General features: G+C 55.2%; 1 protein-coding gene across 2 annotated transcripts; it reads right to left on the minus strand.

Moving 5' to 3' along the window:
- Positions 1-1,309: 1,309 nt before the first annotated feature.
- MATK (megakaryocyte-associated tyrosine kinase) lies at positions 1,310-8,807 on the minus strand. Of its 2 annotated transcripts, none has more exons than XM_037042548.1 (13): positions 8,501-8,807; positions 7,211-7,268; positions 6,743-6,856; positions 6,522-6,637; positions 6,222-6,441; positions 5,714-5,807; positions 4,341-4,406; positions 2,989-3,088; positions 2,828-2,912; positions 2,669-2,742; positions 2,338-2,533; positions 1,846-1,932; positions 1,310-1,759 (listed from the first exon to the last, which is right to left on the minus strand). In XM_037042548.1, exons 2-13 carry the CDS (start codon positions 7,217-7,219, stop codon positions 1,520-1,522), a joined length of 1,401 nt encoding a protein of 466 aa, XP_036898443.1. In that variant the 5' UTR covers positions 7,220-7,268; positions 8,501-8,807; the 3' UTR covers positions 1,310-1,519. The 2 variants fall into 2 exon arrangements, with proteins under 2 accessions (XP_036898443.1, XP_036898444.1); XM_037042549.1 differs by lacking the exon at positions 8,501-8,807 and adding an exon at positions 8,370-8,392.
- Positions 8,808-17,326: the final 8,519 nt, after the last annotated feature.

The following is a 17,326-nucleotide window of genomic DNA, read 5'->3' on the forward strand; positions in this document are numbered from 1 at the left end:
CGGACCCAGGGAGAGGCGGCCCCTCCAGCTGGATCAGTCAGCGGGGCGGCTGTGTGTGCATGCACACATGCAGGAGGAATTTCTGCCCCAGGAGGAATCACTGAACCCCTTCAGGTGCTGTGGGGAAACAGGCCAGGAGGTGGGCCAGGCTTCAGGAGGCACTCCAGGTCACTCTGACCTTTGGGCGTTTGTCTAGCTCAGGGCCAGTTTAGGCAGGGTGGGTCAGCAGAGGTGATAGGGTGTGTCGGGCCTGGTGTCCCCTCCCCAGCTTGGGAGGCCCTAGGGTGGGACAGCATCCAGCCTGGCCCAAGCCCCCCTCCAGACACCCTGGAGGCTGCCCGGAGAACACCATGGACGGAGATGGGGTGGCTGAGTACCAGCACCAGCTCTGCGCTTGGCTCCTCACTTCCTCCCCTCTCTGGGCCCTTCCACCCCCCATCCCACCTCACCAAGGTCCCTGATAGTAGAGGAGACTGGTGACCCAGGTAGGGGAACCAGCCCCACTGGTTCGCCTGAGGCTGTCCCCGTGCCACACAGCTAGGGGGCAAGTGGGAATTCAAACCTGGCAGCATGCCTGGAGCCCAGCCCCCGTCACCTGATTGGACAAGAGGGGAGGAGCCTTGGAACAGGCTGTTCAGGGGGCTTTTATTTTTTTAATCCTCACTGGAAGATATGTGCATTGACTTTTTTGAGAGAGAAAGGCAGATGGAAACACCAATGTGAGAAACACCCATTGGCTGCTTCCCATATGCTGACCAAAAATTGAACCCATAAGCTTTTGGTGCAGATGATGCTCCAACCAAGTGAATCACTCAGTCAGAGCTCAGCTGGCTTTTCCTGAGTCTCCTCTGGAGTCACTGGGTCAGGCTGTTGGGCTGTGTGACAGCTGGAGAATGTGGGTGGCCACACTGGAACATCCTTCACAGGGACACAGCTGCAGCGGCAGAGCCTCCCTGGCTCCAGTGCACCTGCTCCGAGGGACAAGTCTCCCATAATCCTTTGTGTCTGGGACCCCAAGGGTTGGGTACCCACCCAGAAGTTGCAACTTTGAGGACTGAATGTGGCACCCACAGAGGACCAAAGTGGGCACCTGTGGGTGATGGCAATGGGTGCACGGATGGCTGTGGCCCCTGGCCTGGAGTCTCCGCTCCATCCCACGGGTCTGCATCCCCACAGTGGCTGCCACTGGGTCACGGCTGGGCAGACGACTGGCAGGTGGACTGTCCAGAACTGGATGATGGGGGACAGTGTGCACCCCCTGGGCTGAGAGGGTATTGGGGGTCGCAGAGAGAGACTCAGATGCCCACAGTTCTTGGGACCAGTCTTTATCAATGTACCAATCCTTCTCCCCAGATCTGTGGTGGCCAGGGACTGCCCTGAGCCCCCCAGGAGGGCCTGCTTTGTGCTGTGAGCCAGATGGGCAGCTTGCTGGCCCTGACCCTCCTTAGGCCTGCCTGTGTCCCCACCCTGAGCCCCCTACTCTCTCCATCTTCTGGGGCCTGTGGCCCACCAGGCAGTGTCAAGGCTCTTGGCCACAGGGCAAAGTGGGGCCATCAGCATCCTGCCTTTCAACATGGCCAGTGGCCCCCACGCTGCGCAGCTCCCGGGCCAGCTTCTCGGCCAGTTTTCGAAAAGGTGGCCGGCGGGTGGGCTCTGCCTCCCAGCAGCTGTTCATGAGCGTGTGGACAGCGCCCGGGCAGTCCTCCGGGGGTTCCATGCGATACCCCTTCTCCACAGCCTCTGTCACCTCCTTCAGTGACTGCGGGCAGAGGATACACCAGTGTGGGCTGGGGCTCAGCACCACCATCCCAGACTCAGTGCCTCCCCCACCCAGACCACGCTCACCATCTTGGGGTATGGAGCACGGCCATACGAGAAGACCTCCCACAGCAGCACCCCGAAACTCCAGACATCGGACTTGCTGGAGAATTTCTGTGGGCCCAAGACCAGGGTGAGGAGAAACCCTTCAGGGTTTCAGCTCCAGTCTCTGATTCCTCCAAAGAGTCCCCCTGGCTTGTCCTTCCCTCTGGTCCCTTCCTACCAGACTCCAGTCCCCGAGTCCACGCCCCCTCGACTGAGTGGAGCTCAGGCTCAGTGCAGGGAGGAGGTCGGCTATTCTTGCCCTTAGCACTGAGCCCAGAAATGGGGAAACTGAGGCCCAGACAGGGTCACACACAGGAGAGAGAAGACGGGCACCAAAAAGAACAACTACAGGCCAAGAACTCACTGGGGAGGCAGAGCCATTTCCTTTGGAGGTTCAGAGAGGCCAAGACACGTGCCCAGGATCACAGAGTGGAGCTGAGGCTCCAAGGTCTCTGGGGACAGAGAGTAACTCACCCCATGTTTGAGCGCCTCGGGCGCCGTCCACTTGACTGGCAGCCGGCTGGAGTCTAGCCCCTTCCGCTCAGCTTTGGCCAGGCCAAAGTCGCTGACCTTGGCCACCAGGTCCTCAGAAATGAGGATGTTACGGGCAGCAAGGTCTCGATGCACCAGCTTCTTGCTCTCCAGGTACTCCATGCCCTCAGCCACGTGCCTGGGGGGGGGAGGGGCACAGGGGCTCCAGTGGCCAGGTAAAAAACTCCCAAGGCCAGGCTCCTTTCTGCTCTGTGCCTTGGTTTCCCCTTGACCTTGGAAAGTTTCCTCCCTGCCCTCCAAGGGCCCTACTCACAGGGAAAACTGCAGGAGCTGTGGGGTGTTCACAAGGGCCCGGCCCCGAGTCCGTAGAAAATTCACCAGGTTGCCCTGCGGCAGCGGGGAACATGGGACTAGGGTGTGAGGCTTCTTGGCTGCCTCCCCACGCCCTGCCTGCACCCCGGCCCCACCGTACCTTGCTCACGTGCTCCATGACGATGTAGAGCCCCTGGTGCAGAATCACACCCAGCAGGCGCACCAGGTTCTTATGCTGCATCTTCCTGTGGGGGACAGTGGGAGTGAAGGCACAGCCAGAACCCCCGCCCCCAGTGCTACTGGCCCCTACCAAGGACTCACGTCATGACTGCTGTCTCATCCAGGAAGGCCTGGGCCGTCACGTCGCACTTGATGTTCTTCACGGCCACCTTCTGGCCCAGGTACTCGCCCTGCAGGACCGCTGCGGGGTGGGATGGAGACCAGGACGCAGCAGAGATGGGGACAGTCACAGGGACATACCCACTCACACGAACCCCCATGTACACCAACTCCAGGCCTGTGTCCCCCAGCCCTGGACACCCCCTGCCCACACAAGCTCCAAACCCCTGATCAAAGAAAATCTAGGGGTCTGTAAACTCTGGTCCTAGGGCCAAATCCAGTCCACTCATGTTTTTTGGCAAGGTCCATGAGCTCAGAGTGATTTTTACATTCTTTTTTTTTTTTTTTAATTCTCACCTGAGGGTTTAAGGGAGAGAGGAAGGGAGAGAAACATCAATTGGCTGCCCCCCATATGTGCCCCAACCAAGGCTTGAACCTGTGACCTAGGTATGTGCCCTGACTGGGAATGGAATCTGCAGCCCTTTGGTGTATAGTACGATGCTCCAAAAAAATGAGCTACCCAGCAGGGTGGTTTTTATATTCTTAAATGGTTAAAAAAATCAAAAGCTCCCTGGCTGGTGTGGCTCAGTGGATGGAATGCTGTCCTATGAACCCAGGGGTTGCCAGTTCGATTCCCAGTCAGGGCACATGCCTGGGTTGTGGGCCAGGTTCCCAGTGGGGGCACCTGGGAACCTGGTGAGAGGCAGGTTCCAAGTGAGAGGCAACCACACACTGATGCTTCTCTCCTTTTCTTTCTCCCTCCCTTCCCCTCTCTCTAAAAATAAATAAATAAAATCTAAAAAAAATCAAAAGAATGTTATTTCACAACACATGAAAATTATAGAAAATACAAAATTTGGTGTCCACTAATAAAGTTCTGTTGCCACGTAGCCACGCCCATTGGTTTACCTATTGCCTGTGGCTGCTTTTCTGTTGCACACACAGAACTGAGCGATGTGACTGACTGGCCTGTAAGGCCAAAAATATTTGCACTTTGGCCCCTTACAGAGAAAGACAGCAGATCTGAGCCCCAGAGCCTTCCAGAATTACCATTTTAGGAAATGGCATTCCAAGCAGAGACCAGCATGTGTAAGAGCCTGAAGTGTGAGGGACTCACGTCTGCTGGACGCCCACCTGAGTTACTTCGCTCCTCACGACAGCTGTTGTCAACCCCTTTCCCAGAGCAGGAAACTGAGGCTCAGAGAGTGGAACGGTTTGTCTTCAGCCGCCCAGCAAGTAGGTATTAAATATGGATGTGAATTCATCTCAATGATTCCAAATCCTGAACAATGCCCCACCTCCTTCAGCCGACCCCAGCGTACGCCCCCACTTACCTCCAAACTCCCCCTCTCCGATCTGCGCTCCCAAGGTCAAATACTGCAGGTTCAGTAACCAGCCAGCTGTGAGGCAAAGACCTAGTCAGAGGGGTAACAGGCTCTCCCAGCCCCTCCCATCCAGGGCGCCACCTGGAGAGACACCAGGTGGTGTCTCCCACAGCACCCAGCTGTGGGCACACATTTGGTGGCTGCTGTTCCCAGCCACGATCCAAGGGCATGTCTGAGGCACCCCACTCCTCACACCGGTTATCATCTGGTCGAAGGCAACACAGCCTGCCCTTCGGGGCTGCCCATCTCTTCTACCTGGAGACTGTGTCCCTCCAATACCCCAAGGGCTCTTCCTTTTCCAGTGCTTTACCTCTGGCCTCCCAGGGACACACACACACACACACACACAAAATACAAGACATAGAGGCCAGTAAAGCTTCTGGAACCTTTAGAAAGTTTCCAGTACTCTACGTCATAATCTGCTCTGGCCTCCCAGACCCCCCGTCTCAAGCCGGTGTTCTCCCCCACCTTCCCCTCTAGCAGCTTCTGGAGGCCTCTTCCCGTTCTAAGTCAGGAGCCCTTAGGCACAGCCCTCAGGCAAGGGGACATTGGCCTCCACCCAGGTGTCATTCCCAAGGTGTCCAGGTTTTCCCAGGACAGACACATGCTTCCACAGAGACAGCCAGAATCATCAGGTTCAAAAGACTGTGGGGGTGGCTAAGGTTGGGGACCTTTGCCTCAGGACTTCAGTCCTGATGATTTCACTACACGGAGGTTGGAAAGGCCTTTCGGGTGAAAGGAACAGAATGCACAATAGACTGGACACATGAGAAGAAATGAGTCACAACCAGGGGGACTTGTGAATGAAGGAGGGGCCGTGTAGATGAGGCAGGAAAGAAGTTCTCAGCCACAAGGGGAAGTTCTGGAAGGCAGTGGAGCTGCAGGGTAGCAATGCGGGGGGCGGGGGGGGGGGCTTTCATGTAGCAGGTTGCCTCTGGGGGCACAGGAGCAGGGGTCAGGAGGAAGAGGAACTGCCCCCCTGGAAGGAGGTGGTCTGACGGGAGGGTCTGAGGCCAGGCTGGAAGGCGGTGTGAAGGGGATGTGGGAGGTGGGGGGGTTGAGGTTGGGCCAGGTTTCTAGCTCAGGTGACAGGGCAGATGGTGGGGACAAGGAAGAAGCAGCAGGTGTGGCAATCCACTCAATTTGGTACTGATTGGCATCTATGGGTGTCCCCTGCCTGACCCAGGGGCAGCCTGGGCCTTCCACTACAGTGCCAGGTACAGTGCCAGGCACAGGTGCTCTGGCCTCGGCCGTGTGCCAAGCCCTGGGGCACTCCCTCCCCAGGTGGGGCAAACATGGGCAGAGAGGGCACAGACTCCTACCCTTGGCCAGCTCCTCCTCTGCCGATTTGGTCCCCTGCTTCCTCTTGGGTTTCCCGAGTTTCGTGCAGATGGCCCCCTTGTCCTTGCTGTAATGCTGCAGGGTAGGGTGGGCAGAGGTGGCTGTGAGTCAGACCCCTTTAAGCAGGGGCACCCTCGCATCTTGTCCCCTTCCTGGGGGTGGGCTCTGGATGAGATGGACATGAGCTCGTAAGGAGAGGGGTTTGGTTCCCCCAGGATGTACTGGGCTGGTTTCCATGAGAATGGGAAAGGATGGGGGCCGTGTCTGGATTGCTGTCAACTTGGGGGTCCCTGAAGGAGCCACCTAGTCCTTGCAGGTGGGACCCGGAGGGTTCTGACCAGCTCTATGGTGGGTGGTCCATGGGGACCAGCTCCTTTTCCACACTGGGGAGCCTGTGGCCCTGTGGGTCCCTATGTCATTACAGCTGGGATGGAGCGGGGCCTGGGGAACATGCAGCTCCAGAGTCCAGGGTCCAGGGTCCAGGTGCACCTCCACCATATCCATGAGGTTGCAAAAGCAGATGGCCTCATCTATGGTCAGGTGGCCGTCTCGGTGCAGCACGCGGTAGTGGAACACTTCTTGCAGGAAGCTCACGCACAGCACGTAGTCACCAGGATGCCGCACTGACTCACGCACCAGGAACAGCCCATCCTCCGGCGGCTGCAGCAGCTGCACCGCCTCGTGGCCCGAGATCTTCCCATGGAACCACCTGCAGTGGCAAGAGGGTGGGTTGGGCCCAGCTGGCCAAGCCCCCCTGAACCCCCATCTCAGTGCTCACCCACAACTCACGGCATGAGGCTGAGTTTGGAGTCAGCTGAGAGGGCTTCACGTTCCCGAAGAGCGCCAGCAGCCAGCAGCCCCTCCTGCCCACTGGCGTGGTGCTTGGCTCTATACCAGCTCTTGCTCTGCCAGGGAGGGAACCAGGGGTCAGTATGGTGGGGGGGGGGCGCGGGTTACTCCTGGCAGAGTCCCATCCCCAAACATACCCAGGCCCTCAGGTCACAGCTCACCTCACAAGCCTCCAGGATGGTGACCACGTCGCCCTTGTGGAAGGCCAGCTCACCAGGCTTTGGGCGCGTGTGCTCACATTTGGTGATGCATTGGGTGCCTGGGGCCCAGCGCCTCTGGGTGTGAGGCATGGGGGAGAGGGCCAAAGGAGGCATGAAGGAGGTGCCCTCCCCCAGAGAGAGATTGGACAGACAGAGAAAATACAAGAAATGGAGAGAAGAGGAGAGAAGACAAAGAAGGGAGCAGCCAGCAGGGACACATTAGTCACAAACAGCGCACTCAGAACAGGTCAGGAAAAAAAGGCGAAGGAGATCCAACACCAAGTGACAGAGGAAGACTAGAAGACACCAGCTAAAGGGGGCCTGGGTCGGAGTATTACACCCCCCCCACCCATGGAGCCCAGGCCCTGTGGGTGTGGACTGAGCTGAGGAAGGGCCAAGGACCCAGGAATTCATGCCGGGGGTACTCACTGTGGGCATCCTGGCTGGACGGGCAGGGGTGCCCAGTGTGGAGAACACGAGGGTTCACCTGGGGAGGGGGCAGAGACCAGCTGGAGAGCACAGATTCAGGCCAGGCCAGAGCTCTGGGGCCATCACTACCACCACCAGCCCAGGCCGGGTAAAGGCAACAGCCAGGGGCATCCCCAGGGGGAGTCCCAGACATCGGTTCTCCAAGCCCTTTGAGAAGGTGGCCTTTCCCCAGGGGAGTTCCTTCAAAGCCATGAAACATCAGTGAGAAAACCACGGAGCCTAGCCCCACCGTTGTTCCCAAAGGGAAACTGAGGACAGAAATGGACACAGAGCAAATGGTCACAGGCTGGGGAGGGGGACACCTGGCTCAGGCCCCAGTAGCCCACACGGCACATGGGGAGCTTGGTGCCACCTAATCTAGCCTTGTTCTTCCTCTTTTTGATGAGTAGGCAGCGGCCAGACAAATACAGAATGACTCAAGGTCATTCCCAAGAAACTCTGACCCTCCAGTGGGACGGTGCCGCCCTGCTGTGCTCATCTGGCTGGCTAGCTGAACCTTTCCAATCCCCCCACCCCACCCCGCCCCACCAGAGGATGGACACACAAGACCCCCACTGCTGCCTGGGTGGGGACTTTTTCACACACCCCCACCTCCCCCACTGACCCCACCACAGGTGGCTGGGCAGTGGGACTTGTTCGGGGTGAGTGCACCCTCATAAATTCCCACCCCTACATGTACTCACACGCATACTGATCCACGTACACATGAGCACACAGAAAAACACATGGGACTCGGACACAGGTAGCCACAGGCACGCAGGTATGCAAGCAAAGGCACCTAGAGACAGGTGTGCACACGTGTCTACGAGTGTGTACACACACACAGATGCTCAGACATCTGGAAACCTATCTGTCCACCCCCTTCCCAACACATACAGAACCACATTTGAACACCTGGGCGCCATACGCTGGGCCCCCCGGGCACTAAGAGCTACACGCAGGGCCGCGCACACGCATCTCGGTCACACGCGCACATCCCTCCACGTGTACGCGCGGGTACACACACCCAGGCACTCGCAGACGCGCACACCTCCTATCCAGGAAAATACCCCCCACCCGCGCCTGAAAGCCTCTAACCGTCCCCACCCTAGCCTCGTACCCGCCGCCACGCGTTCCGGACGCATATACTTCTGCGCACACCAGCTCCTCTCACACACGCCTGAGCCTCCCCGGAGCCCTCCGGTTCTCCACGCCCTGCGATCTCTCCCCATAGCCCCGCTGCCCGCTCACCTGTTCAGGGGGCGTCACCGGGCCACGCTCCGCACCCGCCCCCAGGAGGGCCCCCGCGCGCTGGCTGCGCACCCCGAGGCTGCCCCGGCTGCACAACTTGGAGCAAGTTCCTCCGTTTCCTCATTTTGGGCGGGGGGTGGGGTGGGGGGAGGTGGTTTGGGGTGGGGGAAGCAGGAGACGCTGCGGCCTGAAGGCCCTCGCGGGTCCTAGCGCCGGTCGCACTGCGGTCTGCTCTGCGCGCTGCCGCTAGCCCCTCCCTGCCCCGCCTCCGCGGTTCCAGGCTCTCTCCTGTAGCCCGGGTGGGGAACTGGAGGTTCTCAGGGGTTTCTTGCCGCTCCCTGGCCTGGAGCCTCGGGGCGAGCACACCGCCCCCTGCGCATCCTGGAAGGCAGAGGCCTTGGAGCGTGGAGCAGGTGCCGCAGGATGCGAGGAAAGGGGGGTGCTTGAGTGAGCTGCCTGTCGGGGAGGTAAGCAAGCCGCAGAGCCCAGACAACACAGTGGACCCTCTGGTTCGGCATTCCAACGCCCTGGTTCAGCTTCTCTGCCAACGGGGACTCATTTAACGAATCACCTGTTGCAGTAGGGGGCTGTTGGTGCCTGATGCAGAGAAACCACCTCCAAAATGTTCACCGCTATGTCAGTATCATCATCATCATTAAGGGAAAACTGGGGCTCCCAGGGACAAATCATGTGGACCTGGAGGTCTCCAGGTGGAGCAGCCTTCCGTTAGAAAATAAATGTGGGGCCTGACCCAGCTGTGCCCGAGGCAGGACCACCCCTCACTTGGCCTCCCTTTCATCCGCTGTAGGGCCAGGCAGCGCTGTCCTCCTTCTCAGAGGACAGCTGGGTGAGCCCTGGATGGCCAGGGCACTGGGCACCAGCCCCCAGCCCTAGCCCCAGCCCCAGGAACAAATCATGTGGAACTGGAGGTCTCCACATGAGACCTCCGTGGCCTCCCTCACTGATCCTTCTAATGCAGGAATGCACTTGATCAACGAGGAAGCTGACCTGGGAGGGTAATGAACCAAGGTGCCCGGACAGCATCGGTCCTGAATTGATCTTCTGCTACCCCAAAAGGTTTAGGGGCTGTGATTCCAAAGCACCATGGGATTTCGGGGAACAGTGGCCCAGTTCTTAGAATCACAGAATATCCATATTGTGGAATATGATATGACAAAAACTAGAAAACTGTGTGTTAAGGTGATGAAATCTACAGCTGTTGAAAAGCACCACCACCAGGGTGGGACACAGTGCTCATGGCATGATCCCATTTTTGTTATATAGGAGAGGAGGAGAAAGTACATTGGTGGGGAAAGTTCCAGAAGGGAACCCTCCAATGGGCAGCGAGGTTGTCTCCAGCAAGGGAGGTGGGCTGGAGAGAGAGGGTGGGAGAGTACCCCTTTCCTGCCTGGCGGTGGGATTTATCAGTGGTGGTAGTGTGTGCACAGAGGGTCCTCTGGGGACATTCCTGCTGAGCAAGGGCCCCCTGAGAGTCCCAAAAGTCTCAGAACAGCTCCTCCAGGGACCTGTGGGACAGCCCCCGCCCCTCCCCACAGTCACCAGCATGGGGCTGGGATTCTGCAGCTGGCATTCCATCAGGTGATGAAGGCCCACCATACATGGCAAACCATGTTCGCTTGTCAGAAATAGGAATTGGGCCTGAAGATAGCCAAAGCGGAAGCCCACAGCATCGTTAGGTTCTCTCCAGAGACCCCTGTGGCCTCAGCCCCAGCAGGAGCTGACGTCTAAGCATTTAAGATGCCCTGGCACCTGGCGGAGACTCTCTTGGATGCAGTCAGAGACAGGAAGACAGGGCTGGCTTTCTCCCTCTGTGGATGGGTACTCAGTGTCTGAGTACCTACATCCTGCCCAGGACCTGCGGGGGTCCTTGTCCCATGATCAGAGGAAGCAAAGGTGGTGAGACAGGGAAAGGACAGACTTAAGGAGACAGCATCAAGTGCTGAGTTTCAAAGGGCTGGCCCAGTGTACAGGAAGCCCTCCAGGGTGTGGGCACAGGGCACCGAGCGGTGCCTAATTCTAAAGGGGTAGATCTGAGTTCATGGTTTATTTGGGTCAGAACTATGGAAGAGGCAAGCTGCCCATCCCTGAGGCAACCAAGAATTGGCTGCTTTGAATTACAAAGACTTGATGGGTCTTCCAGTCCCCAGAGGTGGCAACACGAGTTTCTCCTGCCTGCTGCCAAGAGCCGGGGGACTCACTAGCTCTTGCTTGAAGCCACATCACTGGATCAGGTGCCAGAAATCCCTAGTCCCAGGCTCCTCACCCTCCACATTTCAATCCTGTCTATTTGATTCCAGAAATTCTTTGACCTTCCCTGGGCCACACATCTGGTGCAGGATGGTGACACAGTAGCCCCCTCCCTCATCTGCAGGCTGCCTCCAGTTTTTCTCCTTGCTACCATTCACCTTCCACTTCGTCACTAAGAGAGGAAAATGTGACTATGGTCCCTCCATGCTCTAAATCCTCCCATAGCTCCCGCTGCCTGCAGGACAGAGCCCAAAACACTCAGTCTGACATCCAGAGCTCTTCATGTTCAGGCTCCAGCTACCTCTGTGGCCTCGTCTGCTTCTGCTCCCACCAAGCACCAATAGCCTGGCAGCTCCGAACGGCAGGAGTTTGTGTGCTTTTGCACTGTGGTCCTCTGCCTGGAATGCACTTCCCCCACCGGCCAGCATCTTCATCTCACCCTCCTGTGCCCCTCTCAACTGGCCTCACTTTTCAGACACCTCACTAAGCCTTTTCAGACACCCCTACCCTTCTCGGAGCCAGACCTCATTTCTATGCCCTGAAAGGGTCCCTCACTGGAGGTACTACCTGTCTTGTCTCACTGTGTGATGGGGCAGGGGCCTGGCCTTGGTGACTGAACCCATCAGCCTACCTGAGAAGGAGCCAGCCTGGAGGAAGCAGAGCTGAGAAACACAGAGACTGAATCTTGAGGGAAGAATTCAAATCCCTGGATTTAGCCACCCCTGGAGTTCACTCCAGGCCTAATGTAGGAAGCCGGTCATTGCTTTCTGATTGCTCAGGAGGGGGTTTCTGCCACTTGCAACCAAAAGAATTCCTAAAATGGGACCGGAGTCGGGTGCTGAAATGGACAGTCTCTGTGATGTAGAATCTGGGAGTCAGATGAGGGAGATGAATTTCTTGGATGTCCCTTCTATGATCGGATAAATCTGCCTTCTGTGCACTAGATCAGGTGGCTTCTGACACTTGCAACAAAGGGACTGGGAGGGACCCACCTTGTCCTTCCCCTGAAGGCCTTTCTTTTGCTCACCCAAGTCTCCCTGTTCTTCATGCTTTATCTCCTATTTTGACTTTTGTGATGTGCCTAACCCTCTGCTCTTCAAACTCCTGGAGATATGGGGAGCAGGGTGCGGGCAATCCTCTCATTCTGAAAACTTTTAGAGAAATTTTATTGATTTGAGAAACACTGATTTGTTGTTGCATTTATTTATGCACTGATTGATTGATTATTGTATGTGCCCCAACCAGAGATTGAACCCGCAACCTTAGCACATTGGGACAACGCTGCAACCAACTGAGCTACCTGGCCAGGGCCCAATTCTCTCCTTTCAGAACTGGAGCAGCTGACATTCAGAGAGGCAAGGCTGCTTGATTACAGCTGACTGGGACTAGATGTACAGGCCTGCGGGCTCCTCCAATGGGATAGTAAACTTCTCAAAGGCAGGACATATTTCTTTTTTTTCTTTAAGACTTTATTTATTTATTTTTAGAGAGACGGGAAGGGAAGGAGAAAGAGAGGGAAAGAAACATCAGTGTGTGGTTGTCTCTCTCATGCCCCCTACTGGGGACCTGGCCTGTGACCCTGGCATGTGCCCTGACTGGGAATGGAACTGGCGACGCTTTGGTTCACAGGACCGTGCTCAATCCACTGAGCTACCCCGGCCAAGGTAGCAGGACATATTCCTTATTCTTCTTTACAAATGTGGATGAAAATCACTGTAGGCAATTAACAAAGGGAGTCATGTCACAGGCACTTTACATTAATGCATCAGTTAAGATTAGGATTGGCTACAGGGCATGGAAGACAACAAGTGCTGGAGGCTTCAATTAGACAGAAACCAATGCTCTCTGAGAAAGGCAATCCTGGGAGTGTCAGGGACCTGGCAGGTGCTGCTCTGCCTGGCTCACCACTCGAACCTCCACCTCATGATCAAAGATAGCTGCTGGGGCTCCAGCCACCCCACCTCCATTCAGCCAATAGAAAACAGGAAGTTGGCAGAGAAGGGTACATCTCTTCATTTAAAGACTTTTCTAGTCAAATACAGAAGCAAAGAAAGCTGTGGTCTTTGCAACAGAAGCTAAAGAAGACAGGGAAGCAGGACCCTGGCTTCCACTTTTTCAGAACTCTCAGGCTCATTCCCACCTCAAGGCCTTTGCATTAGCTCTGCCTTCTGCCTGGGACACTTACCCAGCAACTGCAGCAACCCTACAGAATGTTCCAACCTGCTGATACTTCACATCCCCTCTCCTGTAGCTCCATAGAGCTGCCATGGTCTGACAGAACATATATCGTACTTGTTTATCTTGTTTCCTGGCTGTGTGCTCTGTAGAACATCAGCCCCCCAGTGTAGGGACTTTGGATGGTATTGTTCACTGCTATGTCTCAGTACCTGGCACATAATAGATGTGCAGAACATATTTTTTAAGCCAATGATTATTGGAGGGGAAAGAATGAGCAGTGTCTGTCACCTGTGAGGCAAGCACTCTCATCCCCATTTCACAGATGGGAAAGCTGAGGCTCAGAGAGTGCTGAGGCTCACCCTAGGTCACAGGACGTAAGTGGGCTGGGCTTTGAACCCAGGCCTATCCAGCTCCACGGCCCATGTGCTGGTGCATCATAAGGTGTGGAGCACATGATAAACTTCCAAAGAGAATGTGTCCATCATCTTGTTTTCTGGATCTGGAAGGCAAGCAGGGCAGGGCAGCTGCAGCCAGATGTGGGGATGGCTCAGCTGGAGCACACGGCCAGATCAGACTGTCCCAATTAGCACATCTTTAAATTTAGCTTTCCCCATTCTGCCAGGGGACTCAGGGATTCGGAGGAACTCTCTGCTCTTTCTAGGAAAAATGCTGCATTACTAGCTTTGCAACCAGAGCAGGCTGGATCATTCTCAACTTGTGGAACAAAGGGGGCCTGCAGGCATCCTGCAAAGGGTGCCGGAGGTGATCTGCTTTTGATGTGGAAGGCTGTCTGCTCTCCCCCCACACCCCTCAGCCAGCCTTCCTGGTATTGCTGGTGGACCCAGGCGCACCATTTCCCAGACACGCTTGCAGGTGCACGCTTGTGTGAGCTGAGTCCATGTCACTTTCTGGCATACAACCTTCCCGTGGCACTGCCGCTGTGCTTAGGATGAAATCCAAGCTCCTCACTGTGGCCACTGCCTGCCTGGTGCGGCCATAGCCACTATCACCTGTCAGCTCCCTTCACTTCCCTGGCTCACTTGTGGTCCTCAACTGCTCTAGGCACAGTCCAGCCTCCGGCCCTTCACAGGTACTGTTTTCTCTGGTTACATCCTTTCCTCAGCTCCTCTCAAGGCTGGCCCCTTCTCAGCATTTCCGCTCCACCAGGAGACCATTTCTGAGCACCCCTAGTGACCACCTGCCACCCAAGCCCAAACCACCGCTGCCCTGCCTCGCTCCCCTTGAAGAACGCGTGCTCCGTGAGGGAGGGCAGGGCCGCCCTGGCTTGGACAATTTATCTCTAGAGCCTGGCACACAGTAGACCCTCACAGAGCAAATGCATAGAATCCCATGAAAGAGCAAAGGCCTAGGAAGGAGAGTGGAGGACCCACAAGGTGCCACAGGCAAGATGTGTCTGCCAGAAGACGTCCCCAGGCCCTCCCTGGTCCTCTCCATCCTCTGTCTCCTGACCCTTGCCCTCTGACTCAAGAGCTGGCAGATGCTCCCTGGGAAGGCCCAGTGCTCTCTCGCTGGGCAGCTCAACTCTGCTTTTGTAGTGCAAAAGCTTCCACAGATAACATGCATGTGACAGGCGTGCTGTTACAATCACACTTTGTTATGGGTGCTCAAATTCGAACTTCATGTACTTTTCACATGCCATCCAATATCATGGCTCTTGATTTTTTCCAGCCATTTACAAATGTGAAGAACCATTTTTAGCTCACAGAATGCATAAAAACAGATGGTAAGTGGGCTGTAGTTTACTAACCTCTAGTCTCTCTAACTTTATTTTCTTCTGAATAGGCACACTTGAAAGTTTACTTGACCTCCCAGGTGCACCTCTCCATCTGAGCGTGCTGGTATCCACGGCATGTGGCAAGCTCTCTAGTGCTCTTATAACTGTGGTCTATAAAGCTCCCTGACTTGGCAGTGAGCCCCTCAAGTGTATGTGTTTTCTTATCAAAATTAATAATAGCAATATTTGTAGTGTTTTGCTGTGTACTTAAGACTGTGCTAAGCTGCCCTGGCTGGTGTAGCTCAGTGGGTTGAGCTCAGGCTTGCAAACCGGAGTATCGCTGTTCGATTCCTAGTCAGGGCACATGCCTAGGTTGCAGGCCAGCTTCCAGCAGGGGACTCATGAGAGGCAACCATATATTGATATTTCTCTCCCTCTCTCCTTCCCTTCCCCTCTAAAGATAAATAAATTTTTAAAAATTAAAAAAAAAGACTGTGCTAAGCTTATAGAGCTGGTTTTTAAATATTTATTTATTTAGAGAGAGGAGAAGGGAGCGTGAAAGAAAGGGACAGAAACACCGATGTGTAAAAGATACACCGACTGGTCGCCTCTTGCACACCCCCAGCTGGGGACCTGGCCCACAACCCAGGCCTGTGCCCTGGACTGGGAATCGAACCGGCGACTTTTTGGTTTGCAGACCAGTGCCTAATCCACTGAGCCACACCAGCCAGTGATAGAACTGTTTTTAAACAAAGCATGTCTGCTCCACTCCCAAAGGGCTTCTATTGCTGCTTCTTTTGGATATTTCTTTGGCATTTGCTTCCATATTTCAAACAATTTGTTTACAAATCTCTTGTCAGTTGGACGTTGCCCATTGACTTCTCACTCCTGAAGGCAAAGTATTCGCTTTAAATAAATATTTAGTGCTTATATGAAAGTATTGTTCACGCGGAGCAACGTACACTAAGAAACACTTATGTTCTAGGATTTAGTTTTTTTCTCTGGAGTTACTTTATTCTGTGTGTCTGTGGCTCTTTCACCCCGAGCCTCCCCAGTGGAAACGACTTCTCCACTCTGGACTGGCTGTGCCCCGTGGGGGCCCTGGCCTCTCCCTCACTATGCAAGGATTCCTGGGCTGGAGCACCTATTTCTTGAGTTCAGGTCCCCGTTTCTCGGTTTGTGCCCTTGTTTTGAGAGGTGCACCCCTTGAGCCTTCCCAGAGAAAGCGTCTCCTTCCACCCTCCTGTGAGATAGGCTGCTTGGCTGAGGACAGCGTGCTGGGTGCTGGGTGGTCTCTCTCACCTCACATACTCCAGCTTCCAGTCTCAGGCAGCTAGACACCCGAAACTGTCCTGCTCCCTCATCCTCTGCTTCACACACGTTTGTGCTTCCTTCTCTCTCTCTCTCTCTGAAAGCTTGCAGAGTCTTCTCATTCTCCACATCCTGCACGTGGGCAGTGTGGTTTGGGGGGGGGGTCTCTTTGCACGCATTGTGCTGAAGCCAGTGGGCTCTGTTGTGTCTTCCACTCCCAGAGAACTTTCTCGAAGGACGTCATCGACGCCTTCTTCCACTTCATTGTCTCTGTTCTCTCTTTGTGGGACTCTCCTTTGTCACATACAGGCACTTCCTGGATTGCTCTTTTAATGTCCTTGCCTGCATTTTTTTTTCTTTTTGTCTTCTCATTCTTTTTCATCCAACCCTTCTGTTGACATTTTGACTTTCAGGTTTTTAATTTCCAGGGGCTCCCTTTGGTTTCTTTGAATGTTCCTGTTCAAAAGGCAGCCTAAAACACGTTTCCTGGCTTCTGTGTCTTCTGTCAGCTCTCGGAGGTTAAATAATATGCACAAGGGCTTTCCTGGAATTGTTTTCTGTTGTCTCTTTCCTCCTTGTTACTTCTCTCTTTGGGTTGTAGTCTCCTCACTGGCTAGTATGTATGTATGTATTTTTAACAATTTAATTTATTTATTTTTAGAGAGAAGGGAAGGGAGGCAGAGAAAGAAGCGTGAGAGAGAAACACCATTTGGCTGCCTTCTGTGCACGTCCCAACTGGGGACCAAACCCGCAAGTGGGCTTGTGCCCCTACGAGCAATCGAACCAGAGACCTTTCACTTTGTGGGGCAATGTCCGACCAACTGAGCCACACTGCTCAGGGGTCACTGACTAGCATGTATGCGGAGAGTGCTACAGAGCGACAGGAAGCTCCTTGCCATGGGGGCGGCTTCCCCCAGGTGACGTTGTGGGGGTTGGCCACTGTAGGGGATCCTCCCAAACGACAGCTGCATCTGCAGGGCTTTTCTCACGGCCTGACGGCCATAGTGCTAGAAACTGAGACGGGGAAGGCATCTGGGGTCACTGTTCCACGTGTGACTTTTCCTTCAGTCACTGGTTCTCGCCTGCACGACTGCCCTCCATCACGTCCATGACCCTGAGGCTGAGCCTTTCTCTGCAGCAAGAGTTGAAAATGCATTTTATTACTAAGTTCTCCCCACTGCTCTGTAAGGTTGGTGCTACTAATTTTAATCTGCTTTGACAGAGTCTCAAGGAGGCAAAGTGAGCTGTCCTGACACCCCACAGCTAATACGTGCAAGGGCTAACCTGGGCCCGGGGCCCAAAGTTCCCCTCACTGCACGAAGTAACAACTTCTG

The sequence above is a fragment of the Sturnira hondurensis genome, unplaced genomic scaffold (genome assembly GCF_014824575.4).
Source record: "Sturnira hondurensis isolate 20B ecotype Veracruz unplaced genomic scaffold, ASM1482457v3 Scaffold0003693, whole genome shotgun sequence".
NCBI classification, from domain to species: domain Eukaryota; kingdom Metazoa; phylum Chordata; class Mammalia; order Chiroptera; family Phyllostomidae; genus Sturnira; species Sturnira hondurensis.

Excerpts from the sequence above, each read along its gene's own strand:
- MATK (XM_037042548.1), bottom strand. Across the intron at positions 6,638-6,742 it reads CCATCCTGGAGGCTTGTGAG|AGCAAGAGCTGGTATAGAGC; the intron begins GTGAGCTGTGAC and ends CCTCCCTGGCAG. Across the intron at positions 6,442-6,521 it reads TCCAAACTCAGCCTCATGCC|GTGGTTCCATGGGAAGATCT; the intron begins GTGAGTTGTGGG and ends TTGCCACTGCAG.